We start from the raw sequence: 23,349 nt of genomic DNA on the forward strand, positions 1-23,349 counted from the left end.
TACCCAAAGGAGTCAAAAATTTATGTATACACAAAAACCTGCACATTGATGTTTGTAGCAGCTTTATTCATAATTACCAAAACTTGGAAGAACCAATATGGCCTTCAGTAGGTGAACGGACAAACTGTGTTACATCCAGGCAATGGAATATTATTCAGCACTAAAAAGAAATGAGCTATCAAGCCACAAAAGGACACATGGAAGGACCTTGAATGCATATTGCTAAGTGAGAGAGGCCAATCTGAAAAGGCTACTCCATACTGTGTAATTCCAACTATATGACGTTCTGGAAAAGGCAAAACTATGCAGACATTAAAAAGATAAGTGGTTGCTGGGTTAGGGTAGGAAGGATGAATAAATGGACACAGAGGATTTTTAGGGCAGTAAAACTGAGGCAGGAGAATAAGGCCTGGAGGCAGGGAACCTAAGGACTTCGTAGAACTAAATCAAACTGAAAAACCCCAACTTTCTTTTTTTTTTTCTTTTTATTTATTTATTTATTTATTTATTTATTTTTCAGAAGCATGTTATAATTTAATTTATGATTTATGTTTCAAAGATAACCGCAATGTAACCACCCAACAGGTTCATGTTGCCTGCTGCCTAGACAAGGCCAATTTATCAAGACAGGGGAATTGCAATAGAGAAAGAGTAATTCATGCAGGGCCAGCTGTATGGGAGACTAGAGTTTTATTATTACTCAAAATAGTCTCCCTGAGAATTTGGGGATTCGAGTTTTTTTTTTTTTTTTTTTAGTCTTTTTTTTTTTTTTTTCTTTTTTATTGATCATTCTTGGGTGTTTCTCGCAGAGGGGGATTTGGCAGGGTCACAGGACAATAGTGGAGGGAAGGTCAGCAGATAAACAAGTGAACAAAGTTCTCTGGTTTTCCTAGGCAGAGGACCCTGCGGCCTTCCGCAGTGTTTGTGTCCCTGGGTACTTGAGATTAAGGAGTGGTGATGACTCTTAACGAACATGCTGCCTTCAAGCATCTGTTTAACAAAGCACATCTTGCACCGCCCTTAATCCATTCAACCCTGAGTGGATACAGCACATGTTTCAGAGAGCACAGAGTTGGGGGTAAGGTCACAGATCAACAGGATCCCAAGGCAGAAGAATTTTTCTTAGTACAGAACAAAATGAAAAGTCTCTCACGTCTACCTCTTTCTACACAGACACAGCAACCATCCGATTTCTCAATCTTTTCCCCACCTTTCCCCCCTTTCTATTCCACAAAACCGCCATTGTCTTCATGGCCCGTTCTCAATGAGCTGTTGAGTACACCTCCCAGATGGGGTGGTGGCCGGGCAGAGGAGCTCCTCACTTCCCAGTAGGGGCGGCCGGGCAGAAGCGCCCCTCACCTCCCGGACGGGGCGGCTGGCCGGGCGGGGGGCTGACCCCCCCCCACCTCCCTCCCGGACGGGGCGGCTGGCCGGGCGGGGGGCTGACCCCCCACCTCCCTCCCGGAAAAACCCCAACTTTCTAAGACCAAGTAAATAACTTTGTAACTCTACTTCTGCTATGACAGGAAACATCCTCTTCATTTGCATAGGATGTACACCAAGTAAATAACTTCGTAACTTTACTTCAGCTTCTTCATTTACATAGGGTATACACCAAGTAACCAATGGGAAACCTCTAAAGGGTATTTAAACCCCAGAAAACTCTGTAACCAAGCCCTTGAGCTGCTTGTTCAGGCCCCCTCCCACCCTGTGGAGTGTGCTTTTGTTTTAAACAAATCTGTTTTCTTGCTTCATTCTTTCTTTGCTTTGTGTGTTTTGTCCAATTCTTTGTTCAAAACACCAAAAACCTGGACACCGTCCACCAGTAACAAAACTACTCCGTATGATACTATAATAGTGGATATGTCATTATACATTTGTCCAAACCCAGAGGAGGTGTAATACCAAGAGTGTATCCTAATGTAAACTATGGATTTTGAGTGACAATGATAATGTTAATGCAAGTTCATCAATTGTAATACATATAATACTCTGGTGGGGGATGCTGATAATTCAGGAAGCTATGCATGTGTTGGGACTGGAGTATACAGGAAATCTCTGTACCTTCTACTTAATTTGGCAATGAATCTAAAACTGCTCTAAAAAGTAAAGCCTACTAAAAACAAACAATACCAAAACCAAACACGGTCTGTCTCTGTCCTCATGGGACTTACAGTCCAGTGCGGGAGACAGATATCAAACAATGACCCAGCAACTGTAAACACTGTGACTGTTAAGGAAAGGCATTGCTAAGAGGTTCCATAGCTGGGGAGCTTACTCTGTTTAGGGAGGTCGGTCAGGCTTCTCTGAGAATGTATCATTTGAGCTTGATGATGCCCAAGGAAAGAAGAAGCAAGAAGGCTTTAAATTTGCAGGAGACGCAGAAGTCCAACACTTATAGCATTCTGGGTTTTGCTTGCAGTCAAGCAGACCTCTCTCATGTCAACCTGGAAATTATATCATTATAGAGTCATAATTATTCTCATTTTTCAGATGAGGAAATTGAGTAGGTAAGGGACTTGGCCAAGGTGAAAGAGAGTTAGACTGACATGCAGACCTGTTGGTCTGCAGATCTCTTGACTTGCTGACCCATTCTACTTTTACATCTTCTCGGCTCAGGGCTGGTCCAGACGAGCCTGAGGGTATAGTTCTTGACGAATGGGGTCAGTAACAAGGGACCCTAAAAAAGCCAAGGTGAGGACATCGAGTAGGAACGCTTTTCATATCCTCATCAGGGAGACTGAAGGCCTGCGCCTGTCACCTCTCCTCTGGTTGACCCTTCTTGCTGAAGTATATTCTGGGGGGATACTGAAAGACCTGCTTGTTACTGATGACAAGATAAGAAACCGAAGAGTGAGCAAGAGAATACGCAGCTCATTTAAAAAACTAAACAAAAAAAGTAAAGATGGGAATATGGGGAAAGAGAGGAGCTTCTCATTCATCAAATGTATGTTTTAAGCCCTTTCTGTGTGTCAGGCACAAATGTTCCGGGATGGAGGAATACAGCAGGCAATGAGCAGACAGGCCCTTGCCCCATGCAGCTGATATTCTATTTGGGAAAGCCCAATAACAAACAAGTAAATAAACACATAAATGAGACTATGGCAAAGAGGGATATGTATGCACTGTGAAGAAAACATGGCAGGATGTAAAGTACGGGAGAGAGTGCCTGGGTAGTTAAGGAAGGTCTCTGTAAAGAGGTGATATGTAGTCTGGGACCTGAAGGATGAAAGGGAGCTAACAGTGGAGGAAGATCTGGGGAAACAGCTGGCAGAGACAAGAGCTAATGCAAAGGCCTTGGGGCCGGCATGGGCAGAGGGCCTTCAAGGACCAGGAAGAAGGAGAGTGTGGCTGCTTTGGAGCGAATGAGGAGAGTAACAGGAGATGAGAGCAGAGAGGCACAGGCCAGAGCAGAAGGTTTTGCCTGACAGCTGAAATTCTGTTCATCCCTCTCAATGCTCCTGTGTTGTTGAGCTTTTATTTCACCCAGCTACTAGTGCTTACATTTGACCAGGGTCTGCACGGTAAGCCCTTTATGCACATTATCTTATTTAACGCCCACAATAGGCCTAGAGGGCTCAGTCTGAAAGTAACATTTTTTGTTCAATTTCAGTCAATGACCAGATCAGTTCTCCCAGGAAACCAGCCAGAGCTAATAGACTGCCCATGTCTCAAATGGTATTGTCTCAGCGAGCGGAATAAAGCCCCAGAAGCCCACCCCCTGCCTGGCGCATCCCATATTGTACAAAGTGATCAAAGAGTCCCTGGATTAAAGCTGGGTTCTTGGGCTAGAGTCCTCATTGGGGCCAGACTGGGCTGGCATGCAGCTTTGATCAACAAGTGACATGAGAAAAAACTCAAATCCAATTTTGTGCAGAATCTTCTAAGGAGCTAGAAGAGGGGATGGGAAGGAGAGAGATGCTGAGTATCTTCCCTCCTGTACTTGATCTTCACTGCTATACAGTACTTCACTCAACAGGGGCTTATTGAACACCTACTGTGTGCCAGACCCAGGAAAGGCCGCAGCTTAGTTTGTGTGGCTGGGTGGGAATATGAGTTGAAATCCACACACCTTGGCTCTGTTCTGGCTGCTTTAGCACAAGGAGAGGGGGGATCCTTTTTGTAAGTTCTTCTGCCTGGAAGGAGCACCAGTTTTCTGATTCACAATGAAGGGAAATACAATTGTGCATGGCTTAGTGATGGGGATACGTTCTGTGAAATGTGTCAATAGGTGATTTCTCATAGAGAACATCATAAAGCATACTTGCACAAACTTTGATAGGATAGCCTAATACACATCTAGGCGACACGGTATAGCCTATTGCTCCTAGGTTACAAACCTGTACAGCATGTTTCTCTACTGAATACTGTAGGCAATTGTAACACAATGGTATTTGTGTATTTCAGCATATCTAAACATAGAAAAGGTATAGTAAAAATAGAGCATTATAGTCTTATGGGAACACCATTGTGTATATACAGTTCATTGTTGACTGAAATGTTGTTGAACAGTACGTGACTTTATGTGCTGACAGAGGCAGGGGACACCATAGAACGCAAATACAAAGTTCCTGTCTGTTTGGAACTCACATTCTAGACAGGGAGACCAAAAATGATACCTGCTTTGAAGAAAAATCAAGCAAATGGAGATGGTGGTGGTGCTAGTTGATATCTTAGATCAGCTGGTCAGGGAAGCGCTCTCTGAGGCAGGACCACTGATCTGGTTCCTGAGAGAAGGCGGAGAGAGAACCATGCAGAGGGGTACAGGAAGAGATTTCTAGACAAGGGCACAGTAAATTTGCAAAGGCCCTGAGGGAATCATCAATTTGGTATACATTTGAGGAACATAGCAAGACCAGTGTAACTAGAAGAGAAGGAAAGAAGGCAAAAATTGGAAGTTGGGTCAAATAATGTAAGGCCTTATGGGCTGTGGTAAGGATTCTCATAGATTGTAGGTTGTTTTCTGTTTATTTGTTTTGAGAGACTTGGTCTTGCTTTGTTACCCAGGCTGGAGTGCAATTCTGTGATCATAGCTCACTGCAGCCTGAACTCCTGGGCTCAATCCTCTCACCTCAGCCTCCAGAGTAGACAGGACTACAGACACATGCCACCATGCCTGGCTTCATAGACATATTCTAACATGAAGAGAAGCCATAGGCAAGTCCCAGCAGCAGAGTTAGCCTTGTGTGTGTAAAAAGAACATTCTAGCTGCTCTGTTACCAGCACTGTGCTCAGTGCTATAGTGGCACCTAAAAGTTTTTTGCAACATTATCTAATTACATAAATACTGTGTATCCACTGCAGTATAGAAGACATAGGGCTATTCATAGCAACATTATTCACAGTAGCCAAAAGGTAGAAACAACCCAAATGTCCATCTACCGATGAATGAATAAACAAAATGTGGCATACATACAATGGAATAGTATTCAATCTTGAAAACAGGAATGGAATTTGGCTGAGCGTAGTGGCTCACACCTGTAATACCAGCACTTTGGGAGGCCAAGGTGGGAGGATCATTTGAGGCCAGGAGTTTGAGACCAGCCTGGGCAACATAGCTAGACCCGGTCTCCATAAAAGATTTTTAAAAAATCAGCTGGGTGTGGTGGCATGGACCTGTAGTTCTAGCTACTTAGGAGGCTGAAGTGGGAGGGTGGCTTGAGCCCAGGAGTTTGAGGCTACAACCAGCTATAATCCTATGACTGCACCAGTGACTGCACCACTGCACACCTGCCTGGGCAACATAATAAGACACTGTCAAAAAAAAAAAAAAAAAAAAAGGAATGAAACTCAGATACATGTTACAACATGGGTGAATCTAAAAAATATTATGAGTGAAATAAACTGGAAACAAAAGAACTAATATGATATGATTCCACTTACATGAGGTACCTAGAATAGTCAAATTCAAAAAGGATAAAGTAGAATGGTGGGTAGTTGCCAGCAGTTGTGGGGAGAGGGTAATAGGGAGTTAGTGTTTAATGGGTACAGAGTTTCAGTTGGGTTGATGACCAGTTCTGGAGATAGCCGTGATGGCTGCAGAACAATGTGCATTTACATAATGCCGCTGAATTGTACACTTTAAAATAGTTCAAATGATCAGTTTTACAAACGTTTATCACAAAAAAAGTGTTTAAAAAAGACATAGAGTTAGGAGCTAGAAACAGAAAAATGGCCATTCTAGGCAGAGGTAACAACAGGTGCAAAGGTCCTGAGGCAGGACTGTGCCTTCCTGAGGGATGCTCTGAGGAACAACAAGGAAGCCAATGTCACTGGGGCACAATAAGGACAGTAAGGAGTGAGAGCTGATCACATATGGGCTTGTAGGGTCCTGTACTTTCTTAGGAACCTAATGAGAGGTGGGAAGCCACTACAGGGATTTGAGCAGAGGGGCGATACAATCTAACTTTGGATAAAACAAGATCATTCTGGCTGCCACATTCTTTTATTTATTTATTTTATTTGTTTATTTATTTATTTATTTATTTTTTTGAGATATAGTCTCGCTCTGTCGCCAGGCTGGAGTGCAGTGGCACGATCTCGGCTCACTGCAACCTCTGCTTCCTGGGTTCAAGCGATTCTCCTGACTCAGCCTCCTAAGTAGCTGGGATTACAGGTGCCCGCCACCACGCCCAGCTAATTTTTGTATTTTTAGTAGAGACAGGGTTTCGCCATGTTGGCCAGGATGGTCTCGATCTCTTGACCTCGTGATCTGCCCGCCTTGGCCTCCCAAAGTGCTGGGATTACATGCATTTTTAAATCTGAGTCTCATTCGCCAATGGGTATAAGAAAAGCATGTACCTCACAGGGTAACTGCGAGCATTTAAAGAGGTAATGCATCTCAAGGGCTGCCTGACATAGAGTAAGCACTCAATAAAAGGTAAGCATTATTGTGATGGAAATCTAAAGAAAGAAAACAGTTCCCTGAGGAGGAGTTTTAGAAGGCTTCGTGGAGGAGGTGGCAGTTCAACTAGACACGGAAGGATGAACAGGATTTCCACCGACCTAGAGAAAGGGGTTTTATGGGTAGAAGGAGCTGCGTGGTCAACAGCACAAGAAGGAAAACACAAAGCCTGCAACAGGCTGAGCGAAGCTCAGGGCAGGGCAGGGCAGGGCACGGCAGGAGACAGAACGTTTGATCAGCCCTAGCAGGTCATAGGAGAGGAGCATGATGGACTCTAGAGCCGAGGTGATGGAAGCCTTGAAGGTTTTGCTGCAGAAATCAAGAACTGAGCTGTGATGTCAGAAAACTGACTCCCCATCGCTCAGCCTGGAGCTGGAAGAACTGGGAGGCAAGAGTTGTCAGAACGCTGGTCAAGGACTAGTGGCGGCTAGGCACGAAGGTCAGCGGCTGAGCTAGAGAAGCAGAGAATCAAGAGGACGAATGTGGGGGTGGCAGAGAGTAAGGTAGCCAAGGGGCTGCTCCGTTCCACCGCATCAGGGAGGAGGCAGCTAAGTGACCAGCGTCGAGCGCCCCGAGGAGGAGCCGCTGGCTGGCATCACCGTCGGAGTCCGGCTCCACGGCCCTCCGCATCGCCCAGAAGCCCGACTCCTCTGTCAAAGCCCTCGCCACAGTTACAGACACATTGCCTGGTCTAGTGAAATTACGTGTTTCATGTTTCAGCTCCCAGACGTCAGGGCTCAGGTCTGTTTTCATTTCATCCCAGAGCCTGGCACAGTGTTTGGCACATAGTGGCGCTCGCCAACGGTTTGCTGAAAGCTTTCCGGGAAGGGCTCAGTGCGCTTAGGATCCAAAAGCACGCGTGAGAATGCAGGGCATTCTAACTCCAAGGGGGTTGGACTTGCGTGAGGAAAGGTGCTGCAGAGAGGCTACCGTCACCTACCCACCCGCCGGTTTGCAGGATCTACAGACGGGCGGCGGCCGGGCACAGCTCCCTACAGTTTGCAGAGGGCGTTCACACCTAACGCCAGGGGCCCCCTACAGGAAGAAAACCAGGGCCCGCCCGCGGAACAGTGAGCGTGCAGCACGGCTGTGGCCCCGTTTCATGGCCGGGAACACCGAGTCGCCGGGGTCAAAGTAGGTCCGCAGGTCCTGGGGGCCGAGCCTAGGTGGGCTGGAAGTGACAGCCCCGGGGGTTGCAGGCTCAGAACGCCCGGCGGGGCCCCAGCACTATTTGCATTATCCCCAGGGAGGCAGCAAACGTTCGGCTGCAGTCCCGGGCGGAGGTTGCCGGGCGGAGGTTGCCGGGCGGGGCGGCAGGGTACCCGGGCGCGCGGACATGCTCCCTACCCAGCGGTGCCCAGCCCGCACCAGTTAGCGCCCAACTCGCCAACTCCGGGACTTTCGCAAAGCTCCAGAGGGCGGGGGAGCCGCCGAGGAGTGGGACGCACCATCGCGGCTCGAGAGGGGGGAAGCGCTCCGGCCCGGCACCCTGCCGCGCCCGGGCGGGCCGAGACGCTCCGTGAGAGGGCCGAGCCTGCTGCGCAGAGACTCGGCGGTCGACGCGGGGGCAGGCGGCGCGGGGCGGGTGGCTCGGCGGGGCCCGGGGGCGGTGGCGGCGGCGACGACCCCCTCGTGGCGGCGGCGTGGTGGCGGCGCCCGGCTCCCCGGCCGGCGAGCGGCGGAAGTGCCGCGGAGTTGGAGCGGGGCCGGCGCCGCGGCCGCTTCTGCTCGCTGAGCTGCTGCCGCCGCCGGGCGGACGGGCGGACGCGCGGAGCTGGGGGCGGCGCGGCGGGGCCGGCGGGGCGCGGCGGGGCTGACCGGCCCCGATGAGGCGGAAGGAGAAGCGGCTCCTGCAGGCGGTGGCGCTGGTGCTGGCGGCCCTGGTCCTCCTGCCCAACGTGGGGCTTTGGGCGCTGTACCGCGAGCGGCAGCCCGACGGCACCCCTGGGGGGTCGGGGGCGGCGGTGGCGCCGGCGGCGGGACAGGTGAGTCCCCCCGTTGCTACAGGCCGGGAACACCCCCTTCCCGAATTCACTTTTAGCCTGTGGTTCCTTCCTCCACCTTCTGCTGTCTGCCTCCTCAGAGTCAGCTCCGAGACTCTTCAGCTCTTCCCATTTTCCGGATGGGAAAATTAAGTGCTGTCGGGACTTGTCCAGGGCCCCACGCCAGTCAGAGACTGAGTCCGAACTAGCACTCAGGACGCTATTTCTCACCACATGTTACCACCTTCCTTTCTGTCCCCGTCTGGTATTCCTTGACGTCTTCCAGCGGATCTCTTTTGAAGGATCCTATCTGCATCCCTGTATCCCAGGATGACTCCTGCCTTGTGCCAATAGGAATGAAGATTCTGGTTCTTCTATTTGGTGTCCAGGTCCTCTCTGCTCCCCTCCTCCCACCCCCCCCACAACCCCTACCTGCTGATCCCAGTGTTCTTTGCTCAGGTCAGCCCTTTTCCTGATTTCCCATCTGCCCAACGAGACACCCGGGCCTTCCTCCTCTCCCCATTTATTCAACACCCCCGCCCCAACTCTAGCCTTTTCCTTTCTCAGATCCTGTGGATTCCTTGCAGAATGTAAAGATCATGCTCCCCTTAAAGCTTCAAGCCCCTGGGGGTGGAGAAGGGGGTAAGCTCCTGGTCCTTGAGGGACCTGCTGCCTTTGACCTTATGGGAGTCCAGAGGTGGGGCTCTGGTGGGGGGACCCCCAAAATGTCCCAGAGGCTATTGGTGCCCAGTGTCCTGAGGATGGAACACCAGAAGCCTTCCCTATCTCTTCTGAACTTGTCTAGTCTGGTTAGTTGTAGTGTTTATTGCAGCCAAAACTGGGATCGGAATGGTTTCTGCCTCCTTTGAACTTACCCATGTATGTTTGTGTGTATGTGTACGTGCACACATTTAGACTAGCAGCTCCCTCATAGCAGAAGCTCTGTCACATCACTCCCACCCTCCCAGGAGGTGCTAGTGAGTGTATTGCTTAGACTGTTTCATATAGTGGAACATTTCAGGCTTTCTTACGGGATTTCTCTGGTCCCATGAGAAGTGGATAATTTGTGTATCAGGGTCAGACTTGACTGATTGTTGGCTGGCCTCGACGAAAGAGGCTGGGTTTTCTGAGATTGATGGTTTTCCTTATTCTTCCCAGTATCAGGCTGCTGTCTAGGCAGTCTGGCATCTGGAGCACAGAGGGCTCTTTGCTACAGAGCTGACCAATTTGAGCTCCGCCTGTAACTGTTAATTGCTGCAAAGCATCCCAGAGGGTCTCATTGATCTTTCTGGTAGAGCTTACAGTTTAGAAACTAAGGTTTCCATCTCTTTCCTAAACCCCTGGTTCAAACCCTGACAGCTAGCTTAGACCTCTCTCCCTGAAATTCTGTATCTGTATGGATTTTCCTTTCATGAAATCTCTTTCCTCTGTTCCTATTCAGTACCAGCATCAGAGTCAGGAGTTCCAGGGTTCTGACCTCAGCTCTACCACTAACTTACTGTGTGTCCTTGATCACCTTTCATCTCCTTCTCTGAGCCTTACTTTCTTGGTCTGTAAACCATGATTATTGGTCCAGTTCTAACATTCTGTGATACTATCAGTTAATCAATGAGGAATACAACGGTCCCTTCTTTTTTTCTGTCTTGAGTCCAGAGTTCCTTGTAGCATCCCTAGCTGTGGAGGCTCCGTACTGGACACAGCCCCAGGTCAAGGGGGAGTGTCCTACCCTAGTGCAAACTCTCCTTTAGAATAGCTGTAGCCCATTCTAAAATAGCGCTTGACATTCTGCCTCTGCTTGGAGAAAGCCCTCGTATTTCATTTGCAATAGATGCCAAAGACATCCTGATTTTCATTTCTGTAGACCCAGATGTGTAGAGAAGGTCAAGGTTAACTGCCAGTTTGGCCTGAGCTTTCAAAGTAAATTACTCACTTGTGCAAGAGGGTATTGATAGAGTAAGGCAGACTTTTGGGCAGGGAGAGAGAGGGGAGCAACAGCTGGGTGCTGCTCAGAGCCCCTAACTGAAATGGATAGACAGGCTCATCTGGGAAGATCTAGTTTTTGTTCATTTCTTTTTCTCTGGAATAGCATGAAGAGGAGGAGGAAGAAGTGGTGAAGGGGGTTTGGGGGGTTGGGGGGAATACCAACTGATTATTCTTGCTTTAAAGAAAATCTCTTTGCTTCATGGGAGCAGCAGAATGGAGCTGTTTCCCCAATGATAAGCTCTTCTAGGTGCTACAGGATTCAGCATTCATCTGCTGCCTTTCAAGAACGCCCTGCCAAATTTCCACACAGCCCCTTTTTGTTTCACTCTCCCACAGATGCAGAGCACTGGGCTTGGCCCTCAGTCCGTTGTTTGAATGTCAGCTGGCTTTGAGGAAAGAGGCTGACTTCTCAGAGTGATGGTGTTCCATCCCTCATCCCAGTGTACTGGAACATACATGTAACATGCCAGGCTGCTATCTGGGAAATCTGGCATCTTGAGCATACAGAGCTTTTTCGACAGGGCTGACCAGTTCTGAGCTCAGCCTGTCATTCTTGTAATTGTTGAGAATCATCTTTGAGCATCTCGTTGATCCTTCTGGTGGAAATAACTGCAGAGGCTCTGGAGGGAAGTCTGACAGGACTTTATCCAAATGAAAAATGTGTTCCATATGGGTTTGAAAGAAGATTCTTTGAGAGTAACATATCCACTACTTGAGTAGTCCTCTAACTCCTTGATTTCTCCACTGGATTAAAGAACGGAGTTTCAAATTTATAGTGTTTATCATCTGCTAGAATGAAAGTCTACATAACTCATGCCAGCTCATCCTGGGTGTACCTCTGGAGCTGGGTGGGATAGCTGATTTATAAAGGACACATAATGCTTCTAGGATTTCAGCAGTCATCTGGTCAGACAGTTGGCTTCTTGGGAAGCTGCAAAACCAAGCAAGAAATGCCAGCCTTGAAGCCATCTTCCTTTTAATTTGTGGGTCCCTCTCATTCCAAGCCCCAATCTGTTTAACATCTTGGTTTAATTCAACAGTCTGTTTCATATTCCAGGTTTGGGACAGGTTATTAAAAGCTCAAGTTAGGAAACTCAGTGCAGTCTCTCCTCATTTCTGAGCCATAATATCTTGTTGAAAAATGACTTCACTGGATAATAGCATATGTGGAATAGAAATTGGTGGAATAATGGAATAACGGTGACTTTAATTTTCAAGTATCAGGATTTCTTTCTCATTGTATTAGAGCTGAACTTTATTCTTAGAACATCCAGAAATCAATATGTTTTTTTCTCTTTTTTCAGTCTTCCTGGTGGCAGAAGCCTTGCCCATCAGAAAGTTAAGTATAGAAATGTAGCCTTGGAACGATTTCCTTAATTTTCCGCAGAAGGGCTAGTATCCTTTAGCTTGCTAATCACTCCTCTGTCTGCATGCCCAGGTGAAATCTGATGCCACTAGGGAAGGGTTGTTGATTTGCCAGAACAAATCCGGCTCCCTACATTCTTTCTGTCATTCTTGGCTTGCTGTCTACCAAGGAGTCCAGCTGAGGAAGGCCTGGGAACAGAGACCTGGCTTTTAGTCCTTTCTCCTGCCCTAAACTCACTGTGTGTCCTCAGGAAAGAGGTTTAACCTCTCTGGGCCTTGGATTCCTCATCTGCTAAGTGAGGCTTAGATTCAGAAGGGAAAAGGCAAATGCATATTGTAACGATGCTTCCCCTCCCATGGCCAGGGCAGACATTGCTAATCAACCTTTTCATTACTAATACCAGACTTGGGCTCAGACTGTTTCTCAGCAGGGCTACTCAAGTAGAGTTAACGACATATGGAAACTCATTAGCAATGTAGGGAATAGATACTGTGTTAGGGCTTTTCCAACTCTTATATCCTGAGGTTCTGTGAGTATGCTTGGAAACACGTCTGAATAGTGATAGTATATTTAAACAGGCCTCTGTATCTAACTTGTAATGAGGCCACAACTTAAGGGTATGTTCATATTTGAATGTCTTTTCTCAGGCTGTAGTCTAAGGATGTTCAGCCTTTGATCTATTGGTTCCAGTGACATGGTAACAGATAATGGAATCAGGAATGAAAAGCAAAAGCCCATTTAAAAGATAACCATCTAGCTTGCTAATTGTACCTTGTCCACAGTCAGCTCTTACACAGAGATGGCATCAGGATCTCCTCACTGAATCAAAAGCACCTTGAGGCAAACCTGGCAGCTACACGTAAGCCCCATGGCAGCTAAATGCTCCTGACGGTGTTTGCAGAGGTTTCGTGTTTTACATGTATCTGACCCTCTGCATCCCATATATGTGTCAGAACTGGTAAGGGAAGGCCTTGAATAAGAGTCTTGTTTCTCCAGAGAACCTTTCTTCTCATGCGCAGTGGAGTGGGGAAAGGAGGTAGCGCATATACACCTGAATTCCCGCAGCAAGAAGTGTATCATGGCCTCCCTGCTGGAAATGTCTTAAGGTAGGAACACATCCTCCTCTAGCACAAAGCACAAGATTTGGCACTTGGAAGACAGGATGTGTTTGCTGAATGATTGAAATATATCAGAGCAGGCAGGGGGCTGCAGAAGTCATCTAGTCCAATCTCCTCAATTTCTAGGTATGAAAACTGAGGCCGAGAAAAGGGGAAACAAATTAAACAAGTTCCCATAGGAAGGAACGCAGATCAGAATCCATTCTCCAAGTTCTTGTTCTATTTCACCATGAGAAATTTTTTCCCTCCATATACTAATATTTGATCCTTCTCTACCATTATTTCTTTCAGGAGCCAAGATTATCACCCCAAATTTTGGAGGCCACTGCTTAATGACACCAATTATCTGCTGGAACCTATCTGGCTATTTTTTTGTAGATCTATTTTTGTACATTTTCTTTCCAACATTTTATAGTGTTTTGTTTTTGTTTTTGTTTTTTTTGAAACGGAGTTTTGCTCTTGTTGCCCAGGCTGGAGTGCAATGGCGCGATCTCGGCCCATCGCAACCTCCACCTCCCAGGTTCAAGTGATTCTCCTGCCTCAGCCTTCCCAAGTAGCTGGGATTATAGGCATGCGCCACCAAGCCTGGCTAATTTTGTATTTTTAGTAGAGATGGGGTTTTTCCGTGTGGGTCAGGCTGGTCTCGAACTCCCGACCTCAGGTGATCTGCCCACCTCAGCCTCCCAAAGTGCTGGGATTACAGGTGTGAGCCACCACACCCAGCCTCATTTTATAGTTTTAAAAGCAACTAAAATGGATTAAAATTTAAGGTGGCAAAGGGACAAGAGTAGAGGAATTAAAGGCTGGGTAGTACATGGCACCATTACTGCTATCCCTGACAGACAGAGAGAACCTGAGCCTAAGAACCACCTCAGATTCTCTATCAGTTGCAAGTGACAAAACAAATTGAGCCATGTGGGCTGAAATGAGTAAGGGAATATATTGGCTCCTGTGACTGTAGTTGGCTTCAGGTATGGTGTAATCTAGAGGTTTGTGGCATTGTCAGGGCTCGGTCTCCTTTCCTCTGGTTTCTGTTGGTTCTGACTTTCTCTGTGTGTTGGCTTTGTTCTATTCTGAGGCTCCATGGCAGCAAAAAATGGTAATAGCTCTTTCAGACCTCAGATCCACACCTAGATCCTAGAGGAGAGGGTCTGTCTCCTCTGGTAGCTTCTACAAAAGACAGAGAACATCTTTTCTATAAGCTCTAGCAAGATCTTAGGTCTTACCGGTCCACTTTGGATCTAATCTGCTGTCTGAACCATTCGCAGATTTCAGGAGGAGAAGCTGTATTGATTGACTTAACGTACCCTAGAGCTAGGAGTGGAGTCAGGTTACCCAGATCTAAGAAGAGCAGTTCCCCAGAGAAGACTCTGGGTGCTGCTTTTGGAAAGAGGAGAAAGATATCTAGAGAAGAAGCCCACAAATATCCACTCCAGAGTCCTGCTGACACAGTGTTCCAGGCAGTAATCACTCCTTGGGGATGAGATTTGGTCCTGGAGAGAAAACCCCTTTGCCTCCCTGGACCCATTTTTGGGCACCGAACCTGCAGTCTGGACGTCTGTGTTCTCATTCCAGCACTGCCACCCCTTGGCTGAGATGATTAGCTGTGTGGACCTCAGTTTGTTGCTGAGGACGGCTTGGGTGCAAATGCTTGCCAACACACAGTGGAGGGTGGAGATAAAGAGCAATTGAAAGCTGTCTTTATTGAATCTTACTTACCAGTTCTGCCGCTGCCTTCCTTTCCCCTCACAGACGTCCCGAGAACTGTCTCCCCTGCCCCCATACACACTAAAAGTCAATTCATTGAAAATTTCTCTCAAGCTGAAAAAGAACTTCTGTCTCTGCAGCTTCCACGTTTTTTCTGCCTGGCCCTCTTAGCTGGAGGAGGTGGAGTGTTCATACTTTGGAAGCTAGAGGAAGCTAAACAATTCTGCTTGCTGTGGTGGGTGGGTGTGTATTTATGCGTGTGTAGCTTTCTCTCCATGTGTCTCTCTTCTCTCCCTCTTATCTTTGAGTGGTTCCTGTTTGCTGCCCTCTGCTGAGTGTAGATAGGAGAGAAAAGAAAAAAGCAGGCCTATTTTTTTCCTTCCCTATGGCTTTAAGAGAATGCTGAGCTTCAGATGTTAAATTGTCTTCAGTTTTCTCAGGTGATGAAAGCCACAGCATAAAATGATACTGATCCAAAGAATGATGATGATATGGCTGATAATGAGGTTGATAATGTTAATAGTAGTAATAGCAGTTACCATTTATTTAGCACTTACTCTGCTAGGTCCTTTACCTGTACATCTGTTAAATATTGTTGTAACCAGGTAGGAAAGAAGGAGGGAACTGAAGCTCGAAGAGGGGCAGGTGCTTGCCCAAGGATGCACAGCCTGTAGTGGTGGAGCTGGTATTTGAACTCTGACCTAGTGCTGAGTCCTTAACCACCATACTTCCTCCATATCTGAGCAGGACAAAGGACTTGTCTTCCACCCCTGCCCGTTAAGCCCTTCCTGCAAGCCTGGACATCTGAGCAGGTGAGAGGGACCATTGCCCTAAGACAGCCTCTTCAGTAGCTGAAGTGGAGCACATAAGGTCATGTGGTGGTGGTGTGTGCTGGAAGAGAAACCTCTACCTCAGCCTCCTCCTGTCTCCGTTCCTCTTGGTTTGAGGCATGTGGGGCTGCGTATAGTGCTCTAGCTTTGGAGCTACACTGCCTGGTTCAAAACCCGAGGCTTGGGCAAGCTTGACCTGTGTGCCTGGAATTCTTGGTCTGTAAAATGGTAGTAATGTTAACTGTGGCAGAGAGTTCTCTTGAGGGTTCAGTGAGTCACTGTGGGCAAAACCCCAAACACAATGCTTGGTACAGAACAAGTGCTCGGTAAACATGGTGATGCCGCTGCCTTTGTGAAGTGCCTCGCCTATGGCAGGGACTCAATTCTCTGTGGCTTCCCTTTGGCGGAGGTAGGGAGGGCTGCATAACATTGTCATTGTCTAGAAGGTGAGCAATTCGAAGATAAGTGGTTGGCTTAACAGCACAGGGTTCAGAAGAACTGGAAGAAGCCAGGTGGGTGCAGTCTCTGATTATTGGGGGTAGGAAGGAAATTGTGCATGCAGAGGCTGCTCTTGGTACCCCTCTCCCTGAAACTTCGGAATGCGAAGCAATTGTTGGGGATGCCTTCTCAACTCCCACCCTGGGACAACCCAGACCCTCTGTATCCTTCTAGATTCAGCTCATAGCCTACCACCTCCAGGAAGTGTTCTTTGGTTACTCCGGCCCCCAAGGGTCACTCAAGGGTCTTAGCTCCTCTGAGCCTTGATTTTCTCATCTGCCTACTTAGATCAGAGGCCCTTCCAGAAGATTTCTAACATCCTTCTTCCCTGCAGCCTTGCCCCTAGACCTGACTAACTCCTGCCGGGGCAGCCTAGGTTAGCATTCTTTCCAACCAGGGCCTGGAGACCTGTATATAAATCTGTCACGCAATGCTGTAATTGTTTTTAATCTGTCCAGACTGTCTGCTTCCTAAAGGCAGGAACTAACCTCTCTCTTGGTCACTCTTGTTTGCCTAAAATATTTGCTGAATGGCTGAGGGGGTGAGTGAGTAAGTGAATCATATGGTTGGTACTCAGTAACTGCTGGCTGCCTGCTGGAAGCTTAGCCTTAGGAATGGTTCTTCTTGAACTTCAGGGTGCTTCACAATCCCTAGGGAGCCTGTTAAGGATGGTGACACCAGGATCCATGCCCAAAGAGCATGAAGGGGCTGGTTTGGGCTTGGCCAAGGATCACATATTTAACAAATCCTACTGAGGGTCCAACAGGGAACTCCTCTCCACCCACCTGACAGGAGACAGACCTCTCTTTCCCCAGGGACCCACTCCATTCTCCTCAGGAGTGCTTCAGGACCCGCCCTTGAACTTCTGTTCCTGGGAAGTGTGTTTATCTGCAGCTTCCCAAGTTGTCAGTCGGCACCCACAGGGGAGCTCTGTGGTACTTTTAGCAGTGGCACTGTATCTGATGCAAGCAGATCAGGCTCCAGTTCAGGACAGGGATGGGAGGTGCACTTTGGAATCCCTCTCCTGTGGGCTGCAAGGATTGGCTGGGGCTGCAGAGCTTTATTTTCCTTTGATGCCCACAGTCTGCTGCTCTTCCAGGATGCGTGCTCTGCCTTCTTGCCATGGGCAAGGATGAGGTAGGTGCCTCTACGTGGGTGTTGGGCTGAACTAGGGGGTCTCTTGGGAAGGGTTAGTATTGTGGAGACCCTGTAAACCTCTCCCTTGTACTGGAGAGAGCAGAGGAGAGAGTGTGGAGTTGGGAACCAATGTGACCTGATCCTCAGGCCCAGCTCTGCCACTTGCTGGCTCTGTGCCTGACCTCTGGGGCTTCCGGCTCCTTCTCCTAAAATGAGCAAAGTCATCACTACTTCCTAGTGTCATGGTGATGATTAGATGAAATTAAATAAAAGTTGTGAGGATTGAGGTACAGAGAGGTCAGGTAACATATCCAGGGCCACGCAGCTAGGAAGTGATGGAAACAGGATTCCAATCCAGCTGGGATGCTTCCTTCCGGTATCTGCGCCAGCCACTGACTGGATGGTCTGGGGCGAGTCTGTGGGTCTGCCCCTGCTCACAGGGACTTGCGGAGGCCTCAGTGGGAGGTTATCACTGAGACCCCCATGAGCCTGGTTCTTGGATTTGTTGTTGTTGGCTCCAGAAAGCTCTTTCAGCTGAATACCCAGGCAGCCGTGCCAGGGCAGGGATTATAGCAAGTCCCACGTGCCGCCTGGATGCTGCACTCGGGCAGCCTCTCACGAGCCCAGTTCGCCAGGGTTGTGTGTGTGTGTGTTTGTGTGGGTCTCCCTTGTGAGTTACAAATGTCAGCCTCCTCTGAGAGGCGGGCTGCTGAGCAGAGGGGCCGACGGGCTCCTGGAGGGAAGGGGGTTTCTTCGAGGGAACAGGTTGGAAACATCTGGCAGGGGTGTGTGTGTGAAAATTACGTCCTGCTGCTAAAGCACATTGTATGTTCTCAACTGAAAACTGTTATTTTTTGCATGTTTCCTCCTGAGTATTGATCAGAGTCAGCTGCTGAGAGTTAAAATGTGTATGTGTGTGTGTGTGCCTATTTGTGAAATAACCAGTTTCTAAATTTGATACCTAACTTCAGTGAAAAGTTAGTAATTCTGTTCTTGGAGAGCCAGGATCTGTCATTTGGATTTGTGGTTATTTTATTAATAATAAACTTTAATGGCTATTTCATTCAGAGAGCTTCTTTTATTAATTTCTTTGACCTTTATGTATTTTTAATCACCTTACCTGTATACTTTAATGGAAGTTGCAAACTGGTGGCCTGTGGGCCAGATGCAGCCCAGAGATATGTTTTGTGTGCCTTGAACAGTGCTGGCCCATAGATAGTTGGGTTTTTAAATTTTTAAATGTTCATATGTTACCAGTACCTAAACATGAGAATATTTCCTATTTTAAAACAATTCTATACTAATTTCTGTTTTTTTGTTTTTGTTTTTTTGTTTTTTAATCAGAAAGTTCAGCTGCTGAGTTCAGGTTCAAGTTTTGTAAGAATTTGCTGGATGTGGGAGCAGCTGTCTCCTCTAGACAGACCTTAGCTCTCCAGTTGGCCACCACCCCTGCTGCACTTAGTGGTCTCAAACCTGGGCACTTCACCCTTTCACACAACTGGCCAGGCTGCAGGAGACATACGATTTTGGGAGCCCTCCTTTATGATATGCAAATTCCCATAGGCTTTTCCCAGTTCTGTATCACGGTGGAGGCAGGGCAGGGCTTACGGTCCCCACTTCACAGATGTAAAAACTGAGGTTCAAAGAGCATAAGTGACACGACTAGTCACAAAGCCAATAAGTTGATGCTAATCCTTCTGTCTCTAAGACTAATGTACTTTTCAGAGAAAAAAAAATAATTACTTGGAAGTGTAAGTATATAAACCTTAGGCTCTGACAGACTCACTTATGTTTATATTTAGATGATTCTTGCTCTATCTCATTTGCCTTGCTTCTGTCCGTTTCTAGGTATCTGAATTTCAGGTCTACCCTGTCTAATAAAGTTTTGTTGTTGTTGTTGTTGTTGTTGTTTTTAGCCATGTCAGGGGCTGCTCTAGATTTGTTAGAAATGATGTAGGTACAGGCCAGGCGTGGTGGCTCTCACCTGTAATCCCAGCACTTTGGGAGACCGACATGGGCAGATGACGAGATCAGGAGTTTGAGACCAGCCTGGCCAACATGGTGAAACCCCGTCTCTACTAAAAATACAAAAATTAGCCAGGTGTAGTGGCGCACTCCTGTAATCCCAGCTCCTCAGCAGGCTGAGGTAGGAGAATCATTTGAAGCTGGGAGGCAGAGGTTGCAGTGAGCTGAGATCGCACCACTGCACTCCATCCTGGGCAACAGAGCAAGATTCCGTCTCGAGGAAAAGAAAAAAAAAAAGAAATGATGTAGGTACAGAATCCACCTTGTTTTCTGCCTGTGCTTCCTGGCATGTCGGGAAACCCCAGAATGTATCTTCCTATTATTGGGGAAGTGTTAGGATCCATTAAATGAGAGTGAAAACAGGTTTCCCAGCAGAAATGGTACATGCTCCACTCCCTGGTCTGAGGGGACCTCACAGGCACCCAGGAGGTTTCTAGAAAAGAGAGAACCTGGATGAGAACAGCTTAGGTCCCCCCAGAGGCAGCTGAACATAGCCACTCATGTCTCTGAGAGTAGGGTTCATTGCCGGGGCAGGAGTGGGGGCCCCTCTGCCCGCCATTTCAAGAACCTTCCCTTGGAGGCTCCAGGTGGCTCCTGGTGGGGCAGTGGGGCATGGAGTGTGGGGCACAGCTCGGTGTGGTGGCCAGGAGTTAGCTTTGTCCTTGAGCACTGGCTCCGCAGCAGAAACAGCGATGATCATTAGTTTATTGAGCTCTTACTGCGTGCTATGCACTGTGCCCATCTCAGTTCATCAGCACTGTAATCCCAGGGAGTGAGTGCCCTTACTGTTGTCATTTTACAGATGGGAAAACTGAGGCTCAGGAAACTTAAGTCACTTCCCAGGCCTATACAAGAAACGAGTGGTGGGACTCAAACTCAGATTTCTGACTCTCCAACTTGTGCTCTTAGCTACCATGTTTTATTGACTCCTCTGGGCAAGTCTTTTAACGTCCTTTGGCCTCCATTTCCTCACCTGTAAGTGGGAATAATACCTTCTTGGCACACGAGCAGAGTCAGTTTTCCCACCCATAACTCTTCCTGCCACCCCTCCCTCGGGGCGGTTGTCAGACACTGGTGTGGTGTGAGCTATCTTTCCCGCTAGGGTGGGGCCTCTCTGCTTGTGGGGTTGGGGTCTCCCAGCAGAGTCAGCCTGGGGTGTGCCTCTCTGCTTCTCCCTTTCGCAGCCTAGACTCCCCTCGCCTGCTATTCCGCACTCTGCCCTGGCAGCAAGAGAGGCAGCTGAGGGCTCCTGCCATCCAAGCCCTGCCAGGGAACAATGGGACACGTTAAGCAGGCTGCCAAGTGCCAAGCCAGAGGTATTAAAGGGACATTTGATTAGTTTTAACTCTAATTGTCAGGCTTTTGCTTTCTTTTGTTCTCTGTAGCAGTTAAGGGCGAGGGGAAGCCCCGGTGTGAGTTTCCTCCCTCTGTGACTTGTATGGACTCTCTTTCACTTTGGGTGTATGACTCTTTCACCTGTCTCCTATTCTCAGGCCTCTTCCCTCTCTGTCTGTGTGTGTTTCTCTGTCTCTCCTTCCACCTCCCCCCGCAACCCCCATAGTCTCTGTGATGTGTGTCTCTCTCTTAGCAAATATGATGAGAAATGACACTAAAGAAGCCATAAGCCTACCACAGTGGAATCCACAATTTCAAGGAATTGTATCTTTTATCATATCCAGTCTCCCTCAACCTTATCCCTGCCAAATGGTTACCATCTTTGACTTGAACACCCCCAGTGATGGGGAACTCACCTCCTTTTAGCTCAGCAGAGTACTAGGTAGTCTGCCATGGCTCAGGGGTGACCTAAGAATTTCTTGAGTACCCTCTACCCATCCCTTCAGGCACCTCTGAAATCTTTTTCTTCCCAGAAAGCCTTCCCTGATCTTTCCAGTTAGAATTAGTCTGTCTCTTGGAAATGCCTACAAAACTTAATTTGTACCACTGTGGTGGCGTGAATGTTATAGTGCCATGTATTGCCATGTCCCTAGGTGGAGGAATGTATTGTTGAAGGAGGCTTCCTAGCAGGACACCCCCTTGGATGAGGCTCCAGCTGGGAAGAAGAGATCCCAGAGCTCTCTCTTGTGAGCCTGGGCTTCCTCCTCTTTCGAAAAGTTCCATTCCCAAACTTGACCACTGTGTTTTATGTGATCTTTTAGTCCAGAGAATATTCTAGGTTTTTACAGGCCATACAGTCTCTGCCACAACTACTCAATCTGTCTTTGTAGCGTGAGGGTGGCCATAGACACTACATAAACCAATGAGAGTGCTGTGTTCCAATAAAGCTTTATTTGCAAAAGCAGTCAGCAAGCTGGATTGCCAGGCCATGGTTTGCTGACCCCTTTCTAGTCTTTTCATGATGAAAGAGCCCTGGGTTTTGAGGTAGGAGCCACCTTGAGTTGCTTTGTGACCCTAGTTGGGTCCCTGACTCAGCAGTGCTTCCGTCCTCTCCTATGTAAGCTGTGTTAATTGGGAGGACAAGTTCTAAGGATCCCTCCAGCTTTTGATACTCTGTGAGGCCCTGAATTCTCTGCTGGATCTGACTGCATCTCTGAAACAGATTCCAAATCCACCTATTTTCTTCCCGCTTCCCACCAGCCCGTCACATCTCACCTCCATTCCTGCCACAGCCTCCTGGCTCCTCTCCTACCTCCACCCTGAAATCATAGTCCATTCTTTATGCACAGCCCAAGTACACATTTGCAAGGGTAAATCAGAGGTTTCTGCCTCTTTCCTAAAACTCTTCAGTGGCTTCCACTGCTGCACTGAAACACAGCACAGACCCCTGTCTCGTCTGGCCCTGCTTACCCTCTGGCTCACTGTGTCTCCTCCTCTCAGTCACAGCACAGCAGCTGCATTAGCCTTCTTACACATCCAGCATGGTCCTTCTGCAGGACCTTTGCATGTGGTCCTGCCTGTAATACTCTTCCCCAAGATTATAGCAGGACTGGTTCCTCCTCATCTTTTAGGTCTTGGCTCCAAAGTCACCTCCTCAGAGAGGGCTTCCATGAACATACCATCTGAAGTACCTCTTTCCTACCCACTCTGTGACTTGATCAACTGTGAAATGTCTACATAGCAACTTAGCACTGTCTGGAGTCACCTTGCTTATTTATTTACTTGTTTATTTCTCTGCTCCAGTAGATACTAAACACCATGAGGGTAGGGACCTTGTGTGTCTTATTTACTGCTGTACCTTATAGTGCTGGCACATGGCAGGTGCTCAAGAATATTTGTTGAATTAATGAATGAATGCATGCATACCTGTGTTCCCAGATACCCTACAGATAGGACTCTGACTTCTCCATGTTTCTTCTCACCACTCCTCCGTGTTTCATTTGGACACCACTCTGGTCTTGGTGTTGTGGGAAATTGCACACTTTCACCCTAAGGGGCTGTGTTCTCATAGTGGGGGAAGAGACAGACTTCCTTCTCCCCTGTTGAGATCAGAAGGCCTCAAAAGTGTTAGCTCCCTAAGGCAACAGTCAAAGGACACCGTTTCTCTTGAGATCTTTTAATCAGAAGCAGCTCCTGTCCTCAGTCCATGTGGCTTCATTGGTGGTATCTCTGGATGAGGATCCATTTGGTTCTCTCCCTCCAGACAGTCTTTAGAATATGAAGTAAGTAGCTTGTCTGGGATTATATTTTCCCCCTGGTTCTTAGGAGGAAAATATAAGGGTGGACCCCTGCTTACTTGTTTTGTGAGGAGCATCCCTGCAGTCTAGAGGGAGCGTCTTAAGGAAGAGGGCTGCTGGTCATGCCCCAGGCTTTCCCAAGGACTGCAGCTCCCAGTAAGTGGGTA

The 23,349-nt window shown here is 47.8% G+C and overlaps 1 protein-coding gene across 3 annotated transcripts in view; it reads left to right on the forward strand.

The window, feature by feature from the left end:
- GALNT10 (polypeptide N-acetylgalactosaminyltransferase 10) overlaps positions 1–23,349 on the forward strand; it is a 326,091-nt gene that overhangs the window by 86,081 nt on the left and 216,661 nt on the right. Inside the window, exon 1 of one of the 3 annotated variants that reach the window (XM_063811603.1) lies at positions 7,764–8,038. The exons of 1 other annotated variant lie outside the window; for it this stretch is intronic. Coding sequence is in view for 1 of the 2 variants with exons in the window: in XM_016954094.4 (XP_016809583.1) it covers positions 8,731–8,889 (159 nt within the window). In the remaining variant the exon portion in view is untranslated. Of the gene's footprint in view, positions 1–7,763; positions 8,039–8,596; positions 8,890–23,349 lie in introns of those variants that run through there. One more of the 3 variants, XM_016954094.4, reaches the window with a different exon arrangement.

The sequence above is a fragment of the Pan troglodytes genome, chromosome 4, assembly GCF_028858775.2.
Source record: "Pan troglodytes isolate AG18354 chromosome 4, NHGRI_mPanTro3-v2.0_pri, whole genome shotgun sequence".
In the NCBI taxonomy this organism is placed as follows: Eukaryota; Metazoa; Chordata; class Mammalia; order Primates; family Hominidae; genus Pan; species Pan troglodytes.